The sequence below is a fragment of the Bufo bufo genome, chromosome 2 (assembly GCF_905171765.1).
Source record: "Bufo bufo chromosome 2, aBufBuf1.1, whole genome shotgun sequence".
In the NCBI taxonomy this organism is placed as follows: domain Eukaryota; kingdom Metazoa; phylum Chordata; class Amphibia; order Anura; family Bufonidae; genus Bufo; species Bufo bufo.
Window position 1 is genome coordinate 580472037 of NC_053390.1, and position 16261 is coordinate 580488297.

A 16261-nucleotide genomic window follows, 5' to 3' on the forward strand; every position below is an offset into this window, starting at 1 on the left:
CATCACCGTGTAGTCTCAGCCTTAGGGCTCATGCACACGACAGTATTTAGCAGTTTTTTTAGTTCAGTATGCGGTACATATACTGAACCATTCATTTCAACGGTTCAGCTAAAAATACTGAAGTGTCTCCGTGTGCATTCCGTTTCAGTATTTCCGTACCGTGAAAAGATAGAACATGTCCTATTCTTGTCTGCAAATCACGGTGCTTGGCTCTATTCAAGTCAATGGGTTCGCAAAAAAAAACAGAACACATACGGAAATGCATCCGTATGTCTTCCGTATCCGTTCCGTTTTTGCTGAACCATCTATTAAAAATGTTATGCCCAGCTCAATTTTTTCTATGTAATTACTGTATACTGTACATGGCATACGGAAAAACGGAACAGAAACTGAAACACAGCGGACCTCAAAAATGGAAAAACGGACCGCAAAAAACTATAAAAGCCATACGTTTATGTGAACTAGGCCTAAGGGTACTTTACACACTAGCGTTTTTCTTTTCCGGCATAGAGTTTCGTCACGGGCTCTATACCGGAAGAGAACTGATCAGGCATATCCCCATGCATTCTGAATGGAGAGCAATCCGTTCAGGATGCATCCGGATGTCTTCAGTTCAGTCGTTTTGACTGATCAGGCAAAGATAAAACCGTAGCATGCTCCGTTTTTATCTCCGGTGAAAAAAACTGAAGATTTGCCTGAATGCCAGATCCGGCATTTTTCCCCATAGGAATGTATTAGTGCCGGATCCGGCATTCAAAATACCGAATGCCGGATCCATCCTTCCGGCCTGCGCATGCGCAGACCGGTAAAAATGTGAGAAAAAATATAAGACGGATCCGTCTGTCCGCATGACAAGCGCAGAGACGGATCCGTTCTTGCAATGCATTTGTGAGACAGATCCGCATCCCGATCCGTCTCACAAATGCTTTCAGTCACATCCAAATCGGCGGATCCGGCAGGCAGTTCCGACGACGGAACTGCCTGCCGGATCACACTGCCGCTAGTGTGAAAGTAGCCTAAAAATGTTATGCCCAGCCCAATTTTCTCTATGTAATTACTGTATACTGTATGTGGCATACGGAAAAACAGAACGGAAACAAAACGGAAACAAAAATGGAACAACGGATCTATATATAAAACGGACCGCAAAACACTGAAAAAGCCATACGGTCGTGTGCATGAGCACGGTCGTATGGCTTTTTCAGTATTTTGCGGTCCGCAAAAAGCAGATCCACAAAATATATGGATGACGTCCGTGTGAATTCCGTTTTTTGCGGAACGGAACAGCTGGCCCCTAATAGAACAGTACTATCCTTGTCCGTTATGCGTATACGGGATGCAAAAAACGGAAACGGAAAAAAAAACGTTTGTGTGCGAGAGGCCCTTTTCCGTTTATATTCCGTCTTTTGCATTCCATATACGGACCGTATACGGAACCATTCATTTCAATGGATCCGTAAAAAAAAACGGAAGGTACTCCGTATGCCTTCCATTTCCGTATTTCCATTTTTCCGTTGAAAGATAGAACATGTCCTATTATTGCCCGCAAATCACGTTCCATGGCTCCATCCAAGTCAATGGGGCTATAAGAAAAACGGAATGCATCCGTATGTCTTCCGTATCCATTCCGTTTTTGTGGAACCATCTATTAAAAATTTTATGCCCAGCCCAGTTTTTTAATGTACTGTTTAAACATTAGTGTATGCTTCCATTTCCGTTTGTGATCCACAAAAAAAGGATCACAAACGGAAACCAAACGGAAAAATGGAACGGAAGCAGAAAAAAAAACTGAAAAACTGATTAATTTAAATAGGACCGCAAAACCATATGGTAGAGCGGCGCCCAGGGATCCCCCTGCACTTACTATTATCCCCGAGCGCCGCTCCGTTCTCCGGTTATAGGCTCCGGTATGTTCATAGTTAGGCTCCACCCAGGGGAACCTGCCGGCGTCTCCTTCTCCTATGCTGTAGCGCTGGCCAATCGCAGCGCTCAGCTCATAGCCTGGCTATGAGCTGAGCGCTGCGATTGGCCAGCGCTACAGCATAGGAGAAAGAGACGCCGTCAGGTTCCCCTGGGTGGAGCCTAACTATGAACATACCAGAGCCTATAACCGGAGAACGGAGCGGCGCCCGGGGATAACAGTAAGTGCAGGGGGATCCCTGGGCGCCGCTCTACACGTCTGTATAGTTAGTTTAGATACTTTATTCTGGTGAAAGGTCCTCTTTAAGCATCATTCACACGTCAGTGTTTTGTTCAGTGATTTCCATCAGTGATTGTGAGCCAAAACCAGGATTGGAGCCTCGACAGACATAGGGTATAAGGGAAAGATCTGCTCCTGTTCTGTGTTTAGAGCCGCACCTGGGTTTGGCTGATGGAAATCCCTGACCGAACACTGACTGTGTGAATGAGGCATTAATCTGCAACTGGCTGATACTGTCAGCACTGATAGGACACGGTCACACTGTGAAGGGGCAAAACCCCCAACTGGTAATACCTATTGTCCATTTATTCATATACATTTTTAATAGGGATAACAGAGGAATGGTACAATGCAAAGAAGAAAAGAAACTTCACTATTGTCATATTGTTAGGGAATACTGTATAATTATGTAAGTCAGACATCTCAGCAATGCTAACAGGTCCTCTTTAAAGACCACAATGCAGGCAGCATGTTATGGAGCAGGAGGAGCTAAGCAAATTGATATATAGTTTTGTGGAAAAAGGTAAAAAAAACAACTTGCTATATACTATATGACTGACTGGGACAGAAATGAGGTTGTATGATGGTAGTTGGCTGTTGGTGGTTGTTGTTCGAGTTGGGCAAGGTGAAAAGGTGCCTGGGAAGGGGTCTCTGATGTCCAGTATGATACCTTCAGAACGGACACATTCACAAGGATAATTGATGCAATATACTTATAAACTTTACCATATTATTCCTGTAATCAATCAACAGGAAATAATTTTTCTTTTTCATAAAAATTTATTTTATTTTCTTAGCGGATATCTGACATGGTAATTTTTTTTTTACAATATTCTACAAAATTTCTGCTCATTCTGACTTCATTTGTGCACAGGAGTTAGATTAAAGATTAAAAAGCCTGCACTCCATAGTGGAAATGATCTCAATACACATGGGAAACAAAGTGCATCTATGTGCTCACTAGAGTGAGTAAAAACTAGGCAGTAAGGGCTCGAACGTGTTTTGCGTTCCGTATTCGGGCCGTTTTTTGCGTTCCGCATACGGTCTGTATACAGAACCATTTATTTCAATGGTTCCGCAAAAAAACAGGAATGTACTCAGTATAAATTCCATTTCTGTTTTTCCGTTCAAAGATAGAACATGTCCTATTATTACCCGCAAATCACGTTCCGTGGCTCCATTCAAGGCAATGGGTCCGCAAAAAAAAGGAACACATACGGAATGTACTCCGTATGTCTTCCATATCCGTTCCGTTTTTGCGGAACCATCTATTGAAAATGTTATGCCCAGCCCAATTTTTCCTATGTAATTACTGTATACCGTATATGCCATACGGAAAAATGGAACGGAACCGGAAACACTACTGAAAAAAACGGAAAAACGGACCAGGGAAAAACAGCCTGCAAAACACTGAAAAAGACATACGGTCGTGTGAACGAGCCCTAAAGCTGAAGGCTCTGGATGAATCCTCAGGTGTAGTGATGGCCAGTTCGCAGTGTTTGTCGGCACTGCCAATCTCATGTAAAAAATAAAAAATACAATGTTACACTTTTTGGACATGAACTGTCTCCTTCAGGCCCCTATCACACGAGCGAGTTTTCCGCGCGGGTCCAATGCGTGAAGTGAATTTGCACCTGCACTGAATCCGGACCCATTCATTTCTATGGGGCTGTGCGCATGAGCAGTGATTTTCACGCATCACTTGTGCGTTGCGTGAAAATCGCAGCAAGCTCTATTTTGTGCGTTTTTCATGCAACGCAGGCCCCATAGAAGTGAATGGGGCTGCGTGAAAATCGCAAGCATCCGCAAGCAAGTGCGGATGCGGTGCGATTTTCACGCACGGTTACTAGGAGACGATCGGGATGGAGACCCGATCATTATTATTTTCCCTTATAACATGGTTATAAGGGAAAATAATAGCATTCTGAATACAGAATGCATAGTACAATAGGGCTGGAGGGGTTAAAAAATAATAATAATAATTAAATGAGTGACTGAGATTTAAAAAGATAGATTCAATAAAAACCATGTACACAAATGAATTGAAAGCATCATATCAATGAAGGATACATGAAAGTCAGTCAATAAATGAATAAAAAATAACTTTGCTGAGGGTATTGACAAAAGTTGAAGCAATGAATAGGAATTCCCCAACTACACCAACCTTCTAGCCTCATTCACATTGCCCTTTTTTCAGCTACATTTCACCTCCTCTTACATAGATATTCCCGTTCCCACAGACACACACATCCTGTTTTTTTTTTTTTTTTGTGCTAACTCCCTTGTTCCTCTGTACAAAGCTACAATCCATTCCTTTTTTCATTTGTTACCGTGAGATACTTTTTATTTCATTCATTGCTCCATCTTTTACCAATACCCTCAACATGGTTGTTTTTGATTAATTTATTCTCAACTTTAATCATGTACCCTCCTTGATATGATGTTTGATTTATTTGTATACATGTTTTTTATTGAATACTCGCTTTTACTCTTTCAGCTATTTGATCTACATTTATATTCATCCAATCATATATTTTTATCTTAGTTCCTCCCCTTCCCCCTTCTTCGTCTTTCTTTTTAAATCTTTGTCTCTCATTTTAATCTGTGCCTGAAGAAGGGGACAGTTCTTCCCCGAAACGCGTAGCATTTGATTTATTTTTGTAAATGAAATGTTCTGTTCAGATTGGCAGCACCCCATAGTCTGACTTTTCCTACACGCACCTACTTAAGTACAGAAAGAGCAGAGATATAAATGGATAAAATTACAAGTTTTACTGAATCTTTTCCCACAAAATTATATATCAATCTGTTCAGCTCCTCCTGCTCTATAACCTGGTGCCTGCAGACTTCATTGCACATCGTGATGACAGACTGTCTTTAATTGTTCTGCTATAAAGCAAGGAACAAGGATTCATTACACATGAAGCTACTGTCACGCTTCGGTGTGGGAGGGAACCTCCACCGAACGTAGGACGGAAAGGGGTGAGGGGAAAAGGCCTGGTAACTAGGGAAAGGAGCAGGTCACCTCCTAGAGAAACCCTAATCAAAGTCCTGACTGGCTGCAAGTATGAACTGACCCTAGAGCTAGATGAGTTCAAACACAGGAACCTAAAGTCCTGACTCACCCTGTAGGACCCTGGGACTAATGTCAGGACAAGAGAAAACCTGTTCCTCAAAACGAACAGGAGTCTCTCTCAGGTCTAAACACAAATGGCAGGGAAAAGAACAACACAAGAAAACCCCAACAATAAACAGGGGAAAGAGACACTTAACTTCAAATGGCTATGGAAGCACAGGAACTCTGCCGAAATCCAAACACCAGCACTCCAAAACAAGACAAAAGCTATAAACCGCACAACATGGTGGGAGAAGCCACAATAAATAGGGAAGGTAAGATGACCACATAAGCAACACCTGTGGCAAGAGGTGTGGCCATTACCAGAAACAACACAGACACGAATTGATCCACAAGGAACCTGTCAGATCAAACCACGTGTTGCCAGTCTCACTAATCTCCTGGCACCTGTCATGGGCACGTCCGTGACAGCTACTTCAGAGTCTAGAAATTTTACCAAATTTTAACAAGACTGTTCTTTAAAACTCCTTAGAACTCATGCATATGATGTGTCCTTCATCCATGTGCGATTCAAATTTTTTGTACACTGACCCATTCATTTCTATGGAGTCAGGCACACATTCATATTTTTTTGTGAATCCATTACGCTAATTATAGAACATGTCCTATTCTGGTCCATATTGCGGATGAGATCATCCATTTCTTTTGGTTGGATTGAGAAAAATACAGAATGGGCACGGGAAATATCCGTAGACCAAAATACAGAGTCGTGTGAATAATGCCTTACTCAGGATACAGACATAATTTCCCTTATTGTGCCTACAAAACACAATGGGGATCATTTATCACACTGGTGTAAAGTAGAACTGGCTTAGTTGCCCATAGAAACCAATCAGATTCTTCTTTTCATTTTCCAAAGGAGCTGAAAGGTGGAATGTGATTGGTTGCTATAGGCAACTAAGCCAGTTCTACTTTACACAAGTTCGATAAATGACCCCCAATTTTGTTACATATTAAATGTATGTGTTTGAACACGGAGGCATACTGAGACGTTTGCATTTCTCTAGGAAATGAAGAAATACATTGATAAATGTGCTGGTCCCTTCCTGTCTGCCCTGGAGAAGACATTGGGAGATAATAAGTGGTTTGTTGGTGATTATGTAAGTAATTAATACTTAGAATGTTTTATAAATGTTGAAAGAAAACTGTTATACAGGGCAAGTGGTCCCTTCACTTGCATTTCCATTTAATGGCAACCATGATTTTTATAGCGTCATTATCAGCCAAGGCCCAAAATAATTTTAGCTTTTATCACTGATCTTTTCCTGCATTCACAGGAGTAATTTTGTTATGATTGCATGGAAGAAAGGTAATCACTAGATAAAAGCAAATTTTTCAAAAATTTGATTCGCCGGTTCGTCAAATTTTTGGGGAAAAATTTGGTTTGATCCCAATTTATTTGCGGCGAATCCCATTAAAAATGGCTATTTGCTTGCTGAGGAAAGCCTTTATAGTGGTGCAGAACACTGTGCCTTGCAGTAACACACATAAGGAGTCTGCTTTGGTAGTGAAGTAATACTGTGAGTCCGTATGACATGCAGATGGCAGGCGTCGCTCTTAGAATCACTGCACACTTCACAGTCACAGGGCCAAAACCGACCAAATAACTCAAGTGTGAACTCAGTCTTACAGGTCAATGTTAGCGTCAAGAAGAAGCACACTCCTTTTACACCGTCGGCAGCTGATTCCACATATAGTGGATTTAAAAAGTCTACACACCCCTGTTAAAATGTCAGGTTTCTGTGATGTAAAAAAATGAGACAAAGATAATTCATTTCAGAACTTTTTCCACCTTTAATGTGACCGATAAACTGTACAACTCAATTGAAAAACAAACTAAAATCTTTTAGGTAGAGGGAAGAAAAAATATAAAAATAAAATGTTCTATGAAACGCTTATACAAGTAGAGCCCCACTGACAGAGTGGAGAGGGTGTCAGCAGTAAGTTTGTGTTGACGTCACTGATTATTTTGCCCTTCCTCTGATACATCAGAACACTAACCCACAAAAAAACGGATCCTATCTGTGGAGCAAACGAGGTGCAGAACAGCGTGACACCGCTGTGCCCTGCACATGTGGTATGCTGGAGGGGCAGTGTGAATTATCCCTGCAGGAGGCTGAGGACACAGTGGAGGATGAGGAGGCAGAGGCGGACATTGTCACAGGATCAACGGCGTAAGAATGTGGAGGCGGAAGCGGCGTCACCTGGCCAAGTTCCTGGTGAGGCTGTGCAGGAACCACATTCACCCAGTGAGCCGTAAAGGGCATGTATTGTCACTGACCGTAGTTACAGCTGCACAAGTTGGCACCGTCGTGCACTTTGGCAGACACCAACAGGCTCAAGGACTGGCCCACCTTCTGTACAAGCCATCAGTTCTCTAAAAGGTGCAGAGTTCACCACTTGGAAAAGGAGGGAATTTGGACAGGAGCACGTTCAGCTTCTGCGCCGTTGGATGAGTGCACGCATACTGTTATCTCTTGGAAATCGCTTCTGTGATCGATTGCTGAAGGAATGACTGACGACGAGTAGGAGGGCGAGGAGCAGGAGCATCAAGACCAGCAGATGATGGGAAGGACAGACAGCTCCCTTCGGCTGAGGTGGTGGAGCCTTGACTGCCTGAAATCGCCTGCGTGCCTCTGGGTGATGCAGCGGTTGCTTCGGTAGGTTTGACTACCACATCAGAGTCACGGTTCTCCCAGGACACTTTATGGTGACGCTGCATATGTTGACGCAGGACCGTGGTGCCAACATTGGCACCCTTGCCACGCTTCACCTTCTTCCCACAGATTCTACATATGGCCATGTTCACCTCCTCCGGTGGCTTAACAAACAAACTGCCACACTGCCGAGTAGGTGATTTTACCCCCAACACTATGCACTGACTGACTGCTAGCACCGCTGCCTCCATGAACCCGTTCACCGCTACTTCTCAGGCAGTTAGGCTCCTGCGAAACAGGTGGTCTACCCTGGGCACATTTGGCTCCTGACCTCCCACTGCTGCCACCCTGCTGACTCCCGGCCACGCTAGCGACTTGCTGGCTCCGCCTCTGCCTCATGGGCAAGCTGCCATCCTCTTCTCCTGATGATGAAGCCCCTTCGTCAGCGGGGGTGAAGACGTGATGATGTAGGTTTGCTACGTCGCTCCTCCCTCTGACCGTTCTCCCCCATGCCCTGTGTAATCGTTTTCTCGATATCCCCGCTTCGTCTATTCATTTATAGGGAATATGGGACAAAAGGTTAAAACAAGATTTAATAATACACGTTCTCCATGACAAAAGGCTTGGAAAATTTAATTGTCCGGGAATTGCCCTCAAAGATTTGGATAATATATTGGCGAATTTATAATTTTAATCAAGTTTTGGTTCAATTCAATATTTTAAATTTAATTTTACAGATTGAAGAATGGGGACAATTCGATCTGATAATTGATAATTCAATTTGTGGTTAACCCGCACCAGAAAGGCCTTTATGGGGGCAGTGGACAACAGTTTTTTGACTTTCCACAATTACTCAATAAAGTGTTGCCTAAGACAGGAGAGAATCGCCCAGTGTTTTGGTTATTCGAGAACATGGTTGCAATGGAGAAAGCATTCCAAAAAACTATTTCTCTCCACCTGGAGACGAATCCTGTCAAGATTGATGCAAGTGCGGTATTGGTTGTTCATCAAGCCAGATACGTCTGGGGGAACCTGCCTGGCATGAACAAGCCTCTAGTAGCTACAGACGAGAAGACAAAGCTTTAAGATTGCTTGGAGTTCGGAAGAGTCGCAAAGTTCATCAAGATTCAAACCATAACTACCAGCCCATGGTGTCTTCGTCAGGGAAAAATCACGAGTTCCCAGTCATCATGGATGGGAAGGAGGACATCCTGTAGTGCACGGAGATGGAGTGGGTCTTCGTATTCCCCCCGCACTATACGAACTTCTCAGAAATGAACCGCTGCTCCCGACAGAAGCTCCTAGGAAGATCATGGAGCGTCCCGGTCATCCGACATCTATTCGCCCCGCTGAAGAATTTTTTTGAAAAGTGTTTAGAAGCCAAACGGCGCCCGCACGCCGCAGATTTATCATGGAGACACCGGATTTTATAATATTACATTATTATATAAAAGAAAAAAAAATTAAGCCCCTTCGTTACTCGGCTCCCAAGTACGATCGGCTACATCATCATCATCGAGTACTGTCTGCACGTTACTGATGTCCTTCTCAACCGTCTCTGAGTCAGGAGCCTGACCGCTCGCAACACCAGCTCCCACGCCACTCTCCTCATCACTACTTGCCCGCCTAGTGGAGGAAGAGGCAGATGTCTCCTCCACATCTTGGCTGGCCAGTAGATGCTGACTGTCCTCTAGTAGCTCGTCCTTACTATATATTGGAGCTGAGCCCACAGCATACAATACTTCTCTGGCTCTGGGAACAGAAAAGCACAGAGGCAGGTTGAGGACTGGTGAGGGCACAGTGCCTGCTCCCGGGCCATGACAACTAATGGTTTATGTCTGAAGATCCCACTAACTCTAGGCTGGGGGTGTCTGATGTCAATTGCGACGAAGTCGAAGATCGAGTCAACCACTCAAGAACTGCTGGGTTGCTGGTCACGACACGACCGCTAGCTGACACTGGGAGCTCAGGCCTCTCGAAGTGACCCCTGCTGCAACGCCCCCTTACTCTGCTGCGACCTCTGCCTGCGCCAGAAACATTTACGCCTCTGCCACTCCCCTGGCACTTCTCTGTCTGACATACTGTTAGATCAAATAAAAAATAAAAAAAATGAAATTAAAACACTTCAAAAAAGTCTGTAGGTTTCTCACTTCACCACACAACGGCTAATAAGCCTTTTTTTCCCCACTAATACACGCCACAAAAGACTTTAGAACAGATAACTGCACCGCTAAGCCACAAATATATATATTTTTTTCCACTAATACACACCACAAAAAGCTTTACAATAGATAACTGCACCGCTGAGAGGCAAATATATTTTTTCTTTTTCCACTAAAACACGCCACAAAAGGCTTTACAACAGATAACTGCACCACTGAGCAGCAAATATATTTTACTTTTGCCACTAATACATGACAAAAAGGGCTGTAATTTTAGCACTTCACCCTACAACAGCTAATAAACCCTTTTTTCCCAACTAATACAAGCCAAATAATGCTTTAGAACATATAACTGCACCACACAAGGGCAAATAAGACCTATAAATATTTTCTTGTAATAAACCACGTTAATGCCTGTATCAAACAGCACTTGCATCCTGATAAGAACTGTTTGCTGGAATTACAGAGCTGTATAATGGCAATTTGAATCCCCATTCAGTGCAGCACAGTGTAATCGGATTGTTCCTATTAGGGTACTTTCACACTAGTGTTTTTCTTTTCCGGCGCTGAGTTCCGTCCTAGGGGCTCAAATCCGGAAAAGAACTGATCAGTTTTATCCTAATGCATTCTGAATGGAGAGTAAGGCCTCTTTCACACTTGCGTTGTTGGGATCCGGCGTGCACTTCCGTTGCCGGAGGTGCCCGCCGGATCCGGAAAAACGCAAGTGTACTGAAAGCATTTGAAGACGGAGCCGTCTTCAAAATGCTTTCAGTGTTACTATTGCACCCAGGACGCTATTAAAGTCCTGGTTGCCATAGTAGGAGCGGGGAGCGGGGGAGCGGTATACTTACAGTCCGTGCGGCTCCCGGGGCGCTCCAGAATGACGTCAGAGCGCCCCATGCGCATGGATGACGTGATCCATGTGATCCATGCGCGTGGGGCGCCCTGACGTCACTCTGGAGCGCCCGGGGAGCCGCACGGACGGTAAGTATACTGCTCCCCACTACACTTTACCATGGCTGCCAGGACTTTAGCGTCCCGGCAGCCATGGTAACCACTCTGAAAAAGCTAAATGTCGGGTCCGGCAATGCGCCGAAACGACGTTTAGCTTAAGGCCGGATCCGGATCAATGCCTTTCAATGGGCATTAATTCCGGATCCGGCCTTGCGGCAAGTCTTCAGGATTTTTGGCCGGAGCAAAAAGCGCAGCATGCTGCGGTATTTTCTCCGGCCAAAAAACGTTCCGTTCCGGAACTGAAGACATCCTGATGCATCCTGAACGGATTTCTCTCCATTCAGAATGCATTAGGATAAAACTGATCAGGATTCTTCCGGCATAGAGCCCCGACGACGGAACTCTATGCCGGAAGAAAAGAACGCAGGTGTGAAAGAGCCCTAATCCGTTCAGGATGCATCAGGATGTCTTCACTTCAGTCTATTTGACTGATCAGGCTTTTCAGAAAAACGTAGCATGCTTTATTTTTACCTGAACACTTTGACTGAGCGCCGGATCCGGTCTTTTTCCCATTGACTTGCATTAACGCCGGATCCGGCGCTGTGTGTTCAGTCAAACCGGATCCGGCTTTTGCATGTTAAACCCGAAAAATGTTAAAAAAAAGTTAAAGTCCATAAATGGCGGATGCGTTTTTTCCAATGCATTTTTTCATTGTGATCAAAATCCTGATTTCACACGTTTTTCCAGATCCGGCGGGCAGTTCCGGTGTCGGAATTGAACGCCGGATTAAAACAACGCTAGTGTGAAAGTAGCCTTACCCAGTCTGTAACCTCCTCTACTGAACCCTGTTCAACATAAATATTGCGAAATGATTCCTCCCTATCCTTTCCCTACACCTTGAATAATCTTTCCCTGCAGTTGTAAATTGTTATTTTTAGCACAATGGCGTTTTTTCTAACACTGTCCCTAGCGCCTGCAGACGTCTCTCGCTGCACTAAGTACACTGGTAAATGGCAAAATCTAAGATGGCTGCCACTATTTATAGGGCTGTGACATCACAGGGCTGGCTGCTGATTGGCTGCATGCATGGCATTATGGGTGATCCCGCCTTCCCAGAGTTCCTTTCTCCATGTTCTCACATGTGCAGCAGCCATTTCAGGAAAAAAGGCGATACGTTACCACGAAGCGCGAGGAAATTCGGCTTCTGTGTGACTCAAACTTTTCCTGAATTTCGGATCGAATTCCACTTTGTCAGCTTCGATTCGCTCATCTCTAGTAATCACCATGATGATTGGCCGGCCAATTTGTGTCCTGTTCAGGCAGTAGATTGTTTTATGATTTATTGAAAAGGACTTTGTATATTTTTAGATACAGTCAGGTTCCTAAGTACGGTATATTTTTTGCTATCCATTTAGTAAAGTTTTGGCACACCTTTTTGTATTTGAACACTTTGAGGCCTTTCACAACCATGTTTTTTCTTCTCCATTAAATTTATCAATTTTTACTCAGAAACCTTAGAAAAAAAGTATATCTATTTTGGGCTCCTATATCTTTTTTTTTTATATACTACATACTACACATACTACAGTATCTGTATTTTGTTTTTCCTTTTAACACATCAATTTAAGTCTTCCTTCTGTGCTAAATGCTTAATTAATATATCTTTATAGTGATTTGGGCTTTTGAGCCTGTTTTTTACTGGTTTATTATTTGCTTCAATGTATATTAATGGAAGTCGAGCAGTTTCTCTCTGGCTATTTAACCAGTTCTAGTGCAGGGTAGTAGACTTAGGGAGCCTGTACGTGTACAGAATCAACATGTGGATTACCACTGCCAGGCTGCACCTGTACTCTGAATAAACAATGACAACTACAGGTGCGGGCTGGCAATTAGTGGTAATCCACATGCAAATTCTCCAGCTTGTTCACACCATGTACAGGCACCATGTGGGCAGCACCATATCTATGTGGTTAGCACTGGTGCCTTGCAGCATTGGGATCCTAGGTTCAAATCCGACCAAGGACAACATCTACATGGAGTTTGTGGGTTCTCCCCGTGTTTGTTTGGGTTTCCTCCCACACTCCAAACACATACTGATTGTGAGACTCATTGGAGTCAGACATACTGATTGTGAGCCTCATTGCTAATATCTGTAAAGCGCTGCAGAATATAGTAGCGCTCTATAAGTGAATAAATAAAATAAATATATTTTAAACATACATTTTGTGGCTGAGAAAATGATATTTTTTTTAATCTGATATGAAAATGAGGTCTTAAAGGGGATATCCCATGACTAAAGTAAAAAATGAAAATCGGACATCATATAGTACATGACAACCTCTTTTTAACAAAGCTAGAACCAGGCCTGTACCTCACACGGATCCAGAGATCTCTCCATTCATTGCTCTGCTAGATTTATATCAAGCTGACATTTCAGGGGAGTGTCTTTTCTGCTGCAGCTAAGGGGCGTGTCTCAGCTCTCCCTATCACAGCTCAGAAAGCAGTTGAAGGATGAAATTGAGCATGTGCGGCCTTCTCAGTAAGCAGGACAAAGAAATAAGAATATTGAATATCTCAGTGGCTATACTAAATTTTTAATTACATGCAATTATAAAAGTATTCAGATCTATGTGCTGGCTTGAAAACTGTACAATATTTTTTGTGGTACAACCCCTTTAGTGCCATATGCTCTCTCCGCTGTAAACCAAGCCCCATGCTTCCCATTGGCCTTAATTGATAGCTCAAGTGTTGTCTGATGTCCTCCACTCATGCACTAAAATCTCAGCATGTACCATGTGATCACTGGGCAGAGATGAAGCCCTTAATCAAGACCAATGGGAAGGCACATGGCCTGGTTTAAGGAGGGGCACCATCTACTTGCTTGCAACCTCATTTATAGATCACAAAAATTGTATTTTCTCGACAAGTAGATGTCTCTCTACGGCCACAAAGGTATGTTTAAAGAGAGTAACTAACAGACTCCCTTTAACGTCTCCCTAATGGCGTCTGCAGGCAGCCAGAATGTTACCATTTAACTTTAACTACACAGAAGACTTGGAGTTTTCGGTGCCACAACTTTAAAGGGATTGTTCCTAATTATTAACTCATCCTCTAGCTTGTGGATAGAGGAAAGCTGTCTGATCAGTGGGTTCATACCACTCAAAACCCCATGGTCACATGCTCTTGTATGAAGCTCCCTACATTCAACCTCTATGGTACTGCTGGAATTAGCCAATCTACTGTATTATATTCAGCCTCTGACCTGATAGACCTTTGACCTGAAGAGAAAATGCCAGAGTAAATAGAGAGAGCCCTAGACAAAAGGCTCAGTTTGTAATTCATTGTAATATCCACTCCTATTGTACAGGTCTACAATCACTTACATGTAGCTTTATTTTATTTTTTAAAGTGAGTTTTTGGAAAGAGAATTCTCTAGTTGAAGCCCTACTTAAAAATAATAACTTTTAAAGACAACCATTAATGCTTCATGGTAAGCTAGTTTCTAGTATAATTCCCCTTATGCAAGGAAATTTCAGAAACGCTTTGGACCCTTGGGTGAAAAACCTGAAGAGTTAGGAACCAATCTCATTTTCACAAATATTTCAGCCACTGTTGGAATGTGAAAATGGTTCTATACCCTATGATTTATGCCACTTATTAATTAACGCCCTCACCTTATTTTCAGATGGCCACCCAATACACACAGTTTTTTGCACTACTCCTCTATGGCAGGAAAAAGTATGGATATATGTAGCCACAAAGGACTGCTTAGCCACAAGCCAATCGCTCTCACTGGCAAGACAGGGCAATAACACCTTGGCTGTTCCTAGTAGTAAATATGGAAACCTCCTCTACAGTTGCATGATAAAATGCACGAACATTAATAACCCTCCTCTACACCACACACTTCTCCCAAATTAAGTTAAAACAGGAGTGAAGTCCTCCATTTCCAGATCTTTTTTGTGTCAAATGTATAAAAAGCAGTATAAAATATCAAATTTATTAAATACCTCTGAAAAATAAACTCCATCTGATCTGGATCAGGAAAAGTAGATCTAAATTAGATAAAATGGTTGTTGGACTTTATAATGTATGTGTCTATTATGGCACACAATAATCACCTACACACTGTGGATGGCAGATGATTTTTTTATATGTTAAATCTGGGAAGAAATCTTTTTTTTTTACCAGGTAACCTGGGCTGACTTCAGTTGGGACATCGGCAGTGACATTATTGAAATAGACCATCCCGGCTTTTGCAAAGATTACCCAAAGCTTCTGTCTCTCAAGCAAAAGGTAAAGGAGCTTCCAGAGATTGCGGCATGGATAGAGAGAAGACCCCAGACAACGCATTAATATAGCAATACATGGTAGAATTTGGGAGTTAAAATGAAGATACTTCTGGTTTTACTAAAGGCCACACGTTCTCTTTAACTTTACATTAAGTTCTTCATATGGCAAATGTATTAACCAAAGTATTTTTTCTTTTATTTTTTCTTTATTAAGACATAGAAGAAATGTCAAAAGCAAATGGCTAAATAAAGTTAATGGGTATGACCTGTGTGTTACTGTGAGTTTGTTCCAATCATCTCTTCATTTGATCGGCTACAATCCTGTAGTGGAGGCTTTCCTTTCTTATTAAACTACTAGCAGAAGGACCCGGCGTCGCACGGGTATATTTCATCTATTTCATTTAATGTTTGTGTGTGTAGTTAAAAGATATCGACAGTATCCACTATAACAGTGACATCTACAGTACCCCACCCTTTTAATAGTGACCTCCACAGCAGTCTGTCCCCTTAACAGTAACATTCACAGCACCCTCCCCTTTAACAGTGACCTCCACAGTGGCTATCTCTTTATTAGTGACCTCCACAGCACCCTGTTAACAGTGATTTCCACAATAACCCGCCCCCTTAACAGTGACCTCCACAGAGTCTGTTCCCTTAAAATGTGACCTCCACAACACCCCTCCCCCTTAACAGTGACCTCTACAGCACCCCACCCCTTAACACTGACCTCCATAGCGGACCATCCCCTTAACTGTGACCTCCACCGTTCCCTGCCCCCTTAACAGAGACCTCCACAGTGCCCGCCCCTTTAAAAAGTGACCTCCACAGCATCCTTCCACCTTAACAGCGACCTCCACAGC

At 43.0% G+C, this 16261-nt stretch overlaps 1 protein-coding gene across 1 annotated transcript in view; it reads left to right on the forward strand.

The window, feature by feature from the left end:
- Positions 1 to 15533, forward strand: part of LOC120989866 (hematopoietic prostaglandin D synthase-like) — a 59023-nt gene extending 43490 nt beyond the window's left edge. The window contains exons 4-5 of the mRNA XM_040418231.1: positions 6344 to 6436; positions 15301 to 15533. Of these exons, the coding sequence (XP_040274165.1) occupies positions 6344 to 6436; positions 15301 to 15465 (258 nt within the window). The 3' untranslated portion in view covers positions 15466 to 15533. The remainder of the gene's footprint in view (positions 1 to 6343; positions 6437 to 15300) is intronic.
- The last annotated feature ends 728 nt before the right edge of the window (positions 15534 to 16261 follow it).